We start from the raw sequence: 11,299 nt of genomic DNA on the forward strand, positions 1-11,299 counted from the left end.
GGCGCAGGAATGCATGTTTATTTCCACTTACTGTGCCTGGGAATGGTTGCAAATGGACATCTTTCTTTCTTTCTTTCTTTCTTTCTTTCTTTCTTTCTTCTTTCATTTTTGTTAATCCTCACTTGAGGATATTTTTCCAATTGCTTTTTAAAGCGAGTGGAAGAGATAGGGAAAGACAGAAACATCGATGTGAGAGAAACACATGAATTGGTTGGCTCCTGCACATTCCCTGACCAGGGCCCAAGCCAGGGAGAAGCCTGCAACCAAGGTACATGCCCTTGACCGTAATCAAACCCAGGACCCTTTGGTCCACAGGCTGATGCTCTATCCACTGAGCCAAACCAGCTAGGGCAAGAAAACCTTTCTTATTTAGGTAAAGCTTTGTTTACTTTTATTCTAACAATTCAACAGGTTAGTTGTTAGGAGCCTTTCTTTTGTTTTCTAGAATGTCGAACTATAGCAAAAATTTTTGGTTTTTCTTATGAGAGCTGACTCATCAGTAAGGTTGGAATATGTACGTAATAAAGATGGCGTGGTAAAGACAGACACAGGGGGTGCTAGAGCAGGTGGAGGTATGTTTTCACTTGTGGCTTTGGGTTTACCCAGGGCCTGTTAGGGGAACCCTTGAGTGGGAAGGGGGTTCTCAGAGGTCAATGAGCAGATCTCTTGCTGAAATCCTGGGGCAGACAGCAGGAAAGGCATTCCTTTGCTCTCTTTGTCTGCCTTCTTCCTTTCCATCCCTCCAGTTAGAGAGGCCTTTCTTTAGAAATCTGGGTGTTGCTGAAGAGCAAGGGGGCCATTCAGCTGCAAAGTGGCCTGGCAAACTTTCAGGCCTAAAACCATTGACCACACTAAGTATGGCTGGTGCACTTGAAAAATAAAATGAGTTTTAACAAATTTGCTCCAAATTATTTTATTAGGAAAAATTTTACATAAAAAATGATGAAAGAAAAGTTACCAGTCACACTGAATAACATATTAAAAGCATGTGTACGATTGTGCTTTCTAAAATTAACCAGCCCATCATGGAGTAAAGAAAGTTGGAAATAGTAAATATAGTCTTATCTTTTTTTGGAAAATGTCAAAGTACAGAAAGCATCATGCTAATTTTTAAGTGCAAAAAAGGTCGTAATAAAATAGAATTTTAAAATTACAAATAAAAATCTGTACATCAAGGATATGTTTAAAGACTTTCTGGGTGATTAGCACTATGTAGAAAAAGAAGAGGGACTACACAGAAAGGAACCATCACATCAGGTGTTGCACGTCTGGCCCATTTCCGCTTGCAGGGCCATCTCCTCTTTCCTCAGTGGGAATGTGTCAATCAGGTTGAAGAGGGCCACAGGGGTCACCAGGGAGACATAACGCTCCTTGTCCATGCCATGCTTATCAACCAGCACCATGCTGAAGGAGTAGAGCGGGATTCGCAGCAACAGCCTAGGGCAGAAAAAGAAAAGAATATGTCAAGCCCTAGCCATTAGTTTCAGTGGATAGAGTGTAGGTCTTCAGACTAACAGGTCCCAGGTTTGATTCCTGGTCAGGGCACGTGCCTTGGTTGTGTGATCAATCCCCAGTAGGGGGCGTGCAGGAGGCAGCCAATCCATGATTCTGTCTCCTCATTGATGTTTCTATCTCTCCCTTTCCCTTCCTCTCTGAAATCAATAAAAAAAATTTCTTTTTTTTTTTAAGAGAAGAATATGTCAAGCCCTAGCCAGTTTGATGAGACTGTTGGCCTGTGGACTGACGGGTCCCAGGTTCAATTCTGGTCAAGTGCACATGGCCAGGTTGCAGGCTTGATCCCTACTGTACAGCACGCAGGAGGCAGCCAATCCATGATTCTTTCTCATCATTGATGTTTCTATCTCTCCCTCTCCCTTCCTCTCTGAAATCAATCTAGCTAATAATAAGATAATATGCAAACTGGTCAGGACGCTGTCACCTAACGACTGATCAGCAGGCTGCATCCCTACCCCCTGAGCTGGCCCAGAGACATGAGGCTCATGCCCCCGCCTCTGGCAATGGGCCTGGGACTTGAGGCTCGAGTCCCCACCACCTCTAATTAATTCCCTTTTAATGTGCATGAATTTTGTGCACCGGGCCACTAGTAAAAATATATTTGAACAAAAAAAAAAAGAGAGAGAGAGAGAAGGATATGTCAAACCTGACTCCCAAGGGTTCTGGTGGATCAACCAGAACCCTATAGTCATACTGTGTGCACAGAAAAGCTTCATACCACAAAAGACTGAATCAGCCTTGAGACCCTTGCTACAAAAAGTGTGGTCCATTACATGGAATCTTGTTAGAAATGGAGAATCCCAATCTCAGAGGGAAGGTGGGGGAGGGTGGGCGGGAGGTAATCAACCAACAACCTTGTATGCATAACCCATGGACACAGACAATGGGGCAGTGAGATGGGGCAGGCTGGAGGGGGTCAATGGGGGGAAAAAGAGGATATATGTAATACTTTCAAAAGTAAAGAATTATTTTAAAAATTATTTCCTAAAGTGATGTTTATAAAGTAATATAAGTAGACATGTAAGAGCATCTGACAGACCCTAGTTTGAATCCTGATGGTTGTTTTTGTGGCCCAAAATAGTATTTATCAAGAATCTGCTCTATGCAAACAATAACTTTTTACAAAGCATTTTCATAGAAATGGAGACAAGTCCTTCCCCACTATCGTATGTGGGAATTCCTCCCTCACCCCATTTTTGGGGAATGGGGGGCATTATTTGCTGGTGTGGACAGAAGAGTTGAATTATGGTTTTAAACACCTTAGCCTCTAAGCCTGAATCTCGAAATCAGATAATACTACCTCCTTTCCTAGGTCTGTTGTAAGGATTAAATGAAATGGAGTGTGTATAATGATGAAGACTGTGCTGGAAGCATTATAATAATTTAATAAATGGTTAGCTTTGTTTTGAAGAAAAAAAAAGAAAGAAAGAAATGGACAATCCCACACTCCCCACCCAAGCCTACTGAATTAGGTAGAATCTGCATTATTAGCAAGATCCGCAGATGACAGGCATGCCCATAGAAGGTTGAATAGCACTGCTTTAGATTATAATGGGCAAGAAGTCAGTAGGCCTGCAATGGTGCCATGTACCAATTGTTGCTACAAGTCATGTACAACAAACCTAACAGATATTTTGCATTAAGTTGGAGTCAATCCAACTTTGCTTATTAGTTTTGCACAACCACATAGGCACTAGATCTAGGTCAGTGGTTATCAACAGGGGACATTTGGCTATGTCTGGACATATTTTTGGTTGTCACAATGGGATATAGGCCAGGGATGCTGCTTAACATCCTCTAATGCACAGGACACCCGCCAAAAATGACTATCCAGAGCCAAATGGCAATAGTGCAAGGTTGAGCCCTAACTGGTTTGGCTCAATGGATAGAGCGTCAGCCTGAGGACTCAAGGGTCCCAGGTTCGATTACAGTCAAGGGCATGTATCTTAGTTGCAGGCACATCCCCAGTAGGGAGTGTGCAGGAGGCAGCTGATCGATGTTTCTCCATCGATGTTGCTAACTCTCTATCCCTCTCCCTTCCTCTCTATAAAAAATCAATAAAATATATTTTTAAAAAATAGTGCAAGGTTGAAAAAGCCTGGACTGGGTGAAGCTGATTGAAGTACATTTCTAAACTTTGAAATTCTGGTCCATTCTGTAGCCAGTACAAGATAGCACAATCAGAGGGGATTGAATTTGGTTCATTATAATTTGTACCTCAAATGATTCCCAAAAAATTTTGAAGCAGTTTCAAAAGTCCAATTGTTTTTGGACTCTACTTCACTAGAATTAAAACTGCAAGAAAATATGATTTTTATATCAATACAAACATGTTTAGATGAAGAAAGCCAAAGAAAGCAAACAATGTAGCCCTACCCAGTTTGGCCCAGTGGATAGAGTGTTGGGCCTATGGACAAAAGGGTCCTGGATTTGATTCCGGTAAAGGGCATGTATCTTGGTTACAGACTCCTCCCCATCCCGGGCCCCTAGTCTGAGCTCATGCGGGAAGCAACCAATTGATGAGTTTCTCTCACACTGATGTTTCTCTCTCTTTCCCCTTCTCTTCCACTTTCCATAAAAATCAATGGAAAGGTATCCTTGCCTGAGGATAAACAAAAACAAAAAACAAAGAAGAAAAGAAGAAGAAGAAAAAGAAGAAGAAGACGAAGAAGAAGAAGAAGAAGAAGAAGAAGAAGAAGAAGAAGAAGAAGAAGAAGAAAGCAAAAAGAAGAAGAAGAAGAAGAAGAAGAAGAAGAAAGCAATGCATAAGCTGAGCCCAGTGAAAAAATGAGCCTGCTCAGTCTCTTTTCCAGATTTTGTTTTTTTAGTTTAGAAATTGTTTGTGAGATAGAATACATACTGCCATCTGGATTTAAAATAAAAAATTTTTTCACACATCTTTAAGAAGAGAAGTATCCAGTTTTTTGGTGGGGCGGGGGAGGGAGAAATCTTTTGGGCAGGCTCTCCTCTACCCATCCTACTCCCACCAAGTGGGGAAAAAAGAACAAAGACAAAGAAAAAACACTTGTTTGGAGGGTGAAAGAAGAGAAAAAAGCAATTACACATTGAAGGTTACCTGGAATCAAGACTGAATAGTAAGAAACCAGGGAACCTGATCAGAAAAATGTACATTTGTAGGGAGGACATTTCAGAACAGGACATCCCCCTACCTGAGCTGCAGAGCTAGGGCTGGAGGCATAATTTTCGCTCCTATCCTGCCAATGAGGGCCGGGAACACGCCTACCAGCTCTACCACAGTGATATGTCGAAGATCCAGGCTGCACTGTGCTTGCTGGAAAAGAAAAAAACAAGTAGGGAAGGTGTGAGCACGGCTGAAGAAAGAGACTTCCATGTCAAACCATAGATTGAAGGAAACAGAATTGGTCTGGCTTTTTCTTTTAAATATATTTTTATTGATTTCAGAGAGGAAGGGAGAGGGAGAGAGAAACATTAATGATGACAGAGAATCATGGACCAGCTCCTACTACACGCCCCCTACTGGGGATCGAGCCCACAAACCAGGCATGTGCCCTTAACTGGAATTGAACCTGGGACCCTTTAGTCCGCAGGCCGACACTCTATCCACTGAGCCACATTAGCTAGAGAAGTTTTTGGAAGTTTATTTGCCCACTCCACACTGTCCTGAAAACAATTGAAAACTGGGGTGAAACCAGTGGCTGGAAAACCTTAACACCTTCTAGAGGAATCATTCAGAATGGCCTTGGCAATGGAATTTTGAAAACCTAAGCAAAATAGCAGTCTCCGTCTTTCCAGATGAGGTAAGATTTTACAGGAGCCAAATTTCCTAGAAAGTGTCCAAGAATACCGCCAGAGGATTCTAAATTTGTCTTTGCAAAGAGAGAAAATGTTTTCCAGAGTCCCTCTACCTGACCTTGTGTCCACCCTATGCACCCCTTGCTGAGTCCCCACAACCCAGCATGCCAGGGAAACAAGGATAAAATGTTTCAGTTCTCTGAGCTGGCCCTTGGCAAGAGGCACAGGAACATGGCCCATTCAGTCCCGTGCCAGGTCTCTCATCAGTAGCAGCAATGGCCATGGGGAACACAAAGTACATAATGGGGGGAAAATATGAACCTCCTGAATTATTAGAACACCATTAAAAATTTTTTTATTGTTTTCTGAGAGGAAGGGAGAAGGATCTAGAGATAGATATATCCATGATGGGAGAGAATCATGGATCAGCTGTTTCTTTCACGTCACCCCACTGGGGATCGAGGCCAAAATCCGGGCATGTGCTCTTGACCGGAATCGAACCCAGGACGCTTCAATCCACAGGCTGACTATTCACTGAGCAAAACTGGCTAATGCAGAACACCATTTTTTAAATGACAATTCCACTGAAACAACCCTATATTGGATGACAAAATTGGTAAAACAAACAAACAAAAAAACACTTAAGAAAGATAAAAATATACTTTTTTATTATTCTAACTGAAACATGTAAGTTGATCAAACCTTCCCTTGAAGGCTCTGGTTTAAATACAAATATAGCCCTAGCTGGTTTGGCTCAGTGGATAGAGTGTCAGCCTGTGGACTGAAGGGTCCCGGGTTTGATTCCTGTCAAGGACACATGCCCAGGTTGTGGGCTCCATTCCCAGTAGGGGGCATGCAGGAGGCAGCCGATCAATGATTCTCTCTCCTCATGGATATTTCTATCTCTCTCTCCCTCTCCCTTCCTCTCTGAAACCAATAAAAGTATATTAAAAAACAAATATAAATATATTGAGTGGTGGGAGGTCACACATAAACACCTAGATGCCAAATATTTAATCCAACCTGTTGATTGGTAATTTTGCTGGTCCCCAAAGTAATGGACTAGACTAGGGCAGGGGTCAGCAGACCTTTCCCGTAAAGGTCCAGGGAGCCAATATATTAGGTTCTGCAGAGCCAGATGGCTTCTGTCCTAATCCATTGTGCCACAGTGGTGCACAGACAGCAACAGACAATGCACAGATGAATGTGTGTGGCTGTGTCCCAATAAAGTTTTACCTACAAAAGTCATAGTTTTCCCACATAGAGGAAAAGGAAGTTGTTTTGGCTTAATCATCTTACCTAATAATAGACAAACATTTAAATTGACCGTACCTTTGCTATGCTAACCAGCCAATCAGGAGAGTATGCAAATTAACCTAACAAAGATGGCGGTTAATTTGCATACATAGGCTCCAAGCGGTGGAGCGAAGACTGACAGCCGGGGGGCCTGAGCAGTGAAAGCCTCACAGCCCCGGGGCCAGTGGAGCAGCGAAAGCCTCATGGAGCCGGCTCCGGCTGGAGCCCGGCCAGAACAAAGGCCTAGGTGCCAGGTGCCAGAGTAAAACCGGTGCCAGCAGCCAGGGGAAAGGAAGGCCTATTGCACAAATCTCTTCGTGCAACAGGCCTCTAGTTTTTCTATATAACGGAAGAGGTCAGGAAACATATGATCATGGAATATAGACTGGAAGGCCAATTTCTCACATACTGCAGTGGTGTGAGCTTGTGTTACCTGAACAGCAAGTCCCATAATTGGAACAAGGGAATATGAGGATGGAGGTAAGGTGTCAGGATTGGGGCTAAAGACAGCATGAATTGGGTTCCTATTTAAGGAACCTGAGAAAAAGATTTAAATATTTTTTTTTACTAGAGGCCCAGTGCACAAAATTTGTGCATGGGTAGGGTTCCTAGGCCTAGCCGGTGATCAGGGCCGATCAGGTTCCCCACCTCCCCGCCTCCTCCTTCCCTTGCTCCACCACTGGTCACCCGCCATGTTCCTCGCTGCCCCCTGGTGGCCCGCACACGTCATAGCGAGCGATCAAACTCATGGTTGAACTCTTGAGGGGACAATTTGCATATTAGCCTTTTATTATATAGGAGGATTGATTTCAGAGAGTAAGAGAGAAGGAGAGAGAGAGAGAGAGATAGAAGCATCAATGATGACAGAGAATCATAAATCATAGATCGGCTGCCTCCTGCACACCCCCATTGGGGATAAAGCCTGCAACCTGGGCATGTGCCCTGACTGGGAATCAAACTGTGACCTCCTGGTTCATGGGTTGTTCAACCACTGAGCCACGCCAGCCAGGAAAACCTGAAAAATTTTGTATAGTTGTTCCGAGTTTATGGGAATTCCTTCAAGTACACGAGGAGAATGAAGATTTCGGAGTCATTGAATTAATGCTGAACTGAGAAGTAAAATTGTAGCTTTTGATGAAATCAAGATTATTGTAAACACATAGTTATATTCACTGTAATAAATGAAATATTCCTAAAAACAATAATGTACAGCACTGTGTCCATGCCCCAGTGCACATCCTCTCTCTTTAGCATTCAGTCAAATTAGCTACTCCTATTGCAAAGAAGCTTAAAGACAAAATCAAGCTACTTCCAACTCGATCCTTTCAGTATCTACTTGTTTGTGTGTTTGTTTGTTAATCCTCACCTGAGGATATTTTTCCATTGATTTTTTGGGAGAGTGGAAGAGAGAGGGAAAGACAGAGAGAAACATGATGTGAAAGAAACACATTGATTGGTTACCTCCTGCACATGCCCCAACCAGGGCCTGGACCGGGGAGGAGCCTGCAACCAAGGTATGTGCCCTTGACTGGAATCGAACCCAGGACCCTTCTGTCCACAGGCCGATGCTCTATCCGCTGAGCCAAACTGGCTAGTTGTTGTTGTTTTATTTTTTTATTTAAATTTTTTATTGTTTAAAGTATTACATATGTCTCCTTTTCTTAAATTCTTTATTGTTTAAAGTATTTCATATGTCTCCTTTTCTCATTCCCCCCCCCCCCATTGACTTCTCCTTGGCTGCTCCCCCCGCTAAGCACAAGCCCTAGTTGTTGTTTTTTAAAGACACTGTTTGACTCATTTAGTAGTTAAAAAATTTGCACAGCTGGGAAGGGCACATTTCCTACAAAAGTGTTCCTCAAATTTCCAGGTGCTTAGGAATCACCTGATTGAATGAAAATGTAGATCCTTATCCAGTAGGTCTGGAATGGGGCTTGAGAATTTGCATTTCCAGTGAGCTCCCAGGTGAAAGGTGAGGGGGGGGGGGGGGGGGGGTAGAATCTGGGGCCTGAGGGCTCCTGGACTCCCCTTATCCCTTGAGCCAAACTTTTGGGCATATCCTGGACAGGTTCAGCAAAGACAATTGTTTTTTGGCTGGGCCTGGACAGCATGTCAGTGAGGCTCATTAGTGAAGACAAACTAATTTCATTCATTGGAAAAATTATCGGGTTTGTGCTGGGAAGGAGTCCATGTTAATCAGGTGATGTTCCAGAACCAGAAAGGAATAGTGATAACTCTAATGTACCAGTGCCTGAAGCTCAAGGTAAACGGATTAAGCATTGAAACTGGCCTTTACTTTTTTTTATACTATATGATCTCATTTATATATGGAACCTATAAAAGTCAAATTCATAGAAACATAGACTGGAATGGTGGGTACCAGGGGCAGGGGTATAGGGGAAATGGGGAGATATTGGTCACAAACTTCCAGTTTTAAAATGAATAACTTATGGGGATCTAATGTACAGCATGGTCATTTTAATTAATAGAACTGTTCAATGTATTTCAAAGTTGCTAAGAGAGTAGGTCTTAAATATTCTTACCATCACAAAAAAAAATGGCAGTTATGTGACGTGATGAAGATGTTAGCTAACGTATGGTGGTAATCATTTTGTAATATACAAATGTATCAAATCAAGACATTGTACACTTTAAACTTACACAATGTCAATTATATCTCAACTAGAGGCCCAGTGCACAAAATTCGTGCACTTGGGGGGGGGGGATGTGTCCCTCAGCCCAGCCTGTACCCTCTCCATTCTTGGACCCCTCGAGGGATGTCCAACTGAAATCAGGCCTAAACAGGCAGTCGGACATCCCTCTAACAATCCAGGACTGCTGGCTCCCAACTGCTTGCCTGTCTGCCAGCTTAATCACCCCCTAACCACTCCCCTGCCAGCCTGATCAATGCCTAACTGCTCCCCTGCTGGCCTGATTGCCCTTAACTGCCCTCCCCTGCCAGCCTGGTCAGCCCTAACTGTTCTCCCCTGCAGGCCTACACCCCCCCAACTCCCCTCTCTTGTTGGCCTGGTTGCCCCCAACTGCCCTCCGCTGCAGGCCTGGTCCCCCCCCCCCAACTGCCCCCTGTCAGATCTTGTGGTGGTCATCTTGTGTGTTGGAGTGATAGTTAATTTGCATATTACCTCTTTATTAAATAAGATAAAGCTGGGGCACATTTTAAAAAAAAATTCTTGCTCTTTCCTTTCCTTCTCTTCCTGTTAGAGTTAAATATCTTGCTGGCCTCTATTTTTAAGTAAGTAACTGGGTCCTTCCTTCCTATTAGAGGTCCCTTCCTTGTCTTTGCCCCAGGAACTCACCTGTAGCATTCCCAGCTGCAGCCTGTAGAGCAGGTTTCGGGCTGTGGGTGTAGACACAATGAGGATTCTCCTTTTCTCATAAAACTGATCCAGAAGTGCTGCAGCTGTTCTGACGCCCACATTGATATTCATAGCTGTGATTAGAAAAGGCCAGATCAGTGGGACATGGTCTACTTATTCTTGTATGCATATATTCATGGCCCATAGTCACAGACAATGGGGTGGTGAGGGCCTGCGGGGAGAAGGAGGGAGGCTGGAGAGGGTCAATGGGGGAAAAGGGGGACATATGTAATACTTTCAACAGTAAGGAATTATTTTAAAAAACAATAAATGAATAAATTTTATAGGACTCCCCAGATTGCTCATCCAGAGGTGAGACCCAGTAGCTTTCACCTCATTAGATTTAGACTGCTGCCTAAATAAAAAGCAGGAGAAACAACTTGATTTCCTTTTTTAAAAAACATTTTTATTGAATTTACTGGGGTGACATTGGTTAAAAGAATGACATAGGTTTCAGGTGTACAATTCTATACTACATCTTCTATATGTTGTATTGTGTGTTCACCACCCCAAGTCTTGACTTCCTTTTCAGAGAATCTTAGTGTCCTTGAGCCTGTCACAACTTAAAAAAAAAAGAGAAAAAAAAATGGTCTATTCGTTCTGGCTGCACCTAGCCTGTGATGACACACAGAACCATATGTGTAAGAGATGGGCCCTGAGATAAAGATTCAGTTGCAAGCAGTTATTCACTGGGTGGTCTCAAGAAGCCACTCTCAAGAGTAGGGAAGTATATTAGTTTCCTCTTTTTTTTGAGTTTTGTATAAAGTTTACTTACCTTATTTAGATAGATTGTTTTATCAAGACTTACAAGTAAACTAGAATTATTTCTAGTTATAATTTACCAAAAAGTACATGAGAGTTACTTTCTGCCATGAAGAAAATGTATTTCAAGTGAGAAAGAAAATAGGGAGGCAACTTTGGGGGCTTACATCCTAGTTCAGTATCTAGTTAAACAGTAATCTTACAAGCCCCATTCTAACTGACTACAAAGCCAACCACGAGGGGCCTGCTGCAAAAATATATATATATATACATATATAAAAACCCTGGGTGCAACATCACGACCTGAGGCATGACCAACCGGAAGGAAGTCAGTCCTGCAGGGGTTGTCTTGGAAACAGCTGCACCCTCCCCCAAGCTGTTTCCCAGAGCTGTTTCCAGTAAGGGCGAGGTTTGAGGCAGGAACCCGCCCTCAGAGCGTGGAGGCATATCTTTATCAAGTGTGCCGCATCAGCACGGCCAAGGGTGAACCTGAGTGGGGGCAACTGAAAGGCTTAGAAAAGACAGACAAGAGAATGAAAGCTGGGTCTCGGTGGGACGCTGCTTCTCTGAGAGACAGC

General features: G+C 43.2%; 1 protein-coding gene across 2 annotated transcripts in view; it reads right to left on the reverse strand.

Moving 5' to 3' along the window:
* Nucleotides 1–894: 894 nt before the first annotated feature.
* SRPX (sushi-repeat containing protein, X-linked) overlaps nt 895–11,299 on the reverse strand; it is a 77,625-nt gene continuing 67,220 nt past the window's right edge. Inside the window, exons 8-10 of one of the 2 annotated variants that reach the window (XM_005880868.2) lie at nt 9,900–10,033; nt 4,686–4,807; nt 895–1,437 (exon numbers count right to left, since the gene is read on the reverse strand). In XM_005880868.2, the coding sequence (XP_005880930.1) occupies nt 1,254–1,437; nt 4,686–4,807; nt 9,900–10,033 (440 nt within the window). In that variant the 3' untranslated portion in view covers nt 895–1,253. The remainder of the gene's footprint in view (nt 1,438–4,685; nt 4,808–9,899; nt 10,034–11,299) is intronic. The other variant, XM_014528882.1, reaches the window with a different exon arrangement.

The sequence above is a fragment of the Myotis brandtii genome, unplaced genomic scaffold, assembly GCF_000412655.1.
Source record: "Myotis brandtii unplaced genomic scaffold, ASM41265v1 scaffold657, whole genome shotgun sequence".
NCBI classification, from domain to species: Eukaryota; Metazoa; Chordata; class Mammalia; order Chiroptera; family Vespertilionidae; genus Myotis; species Myotis brandtii.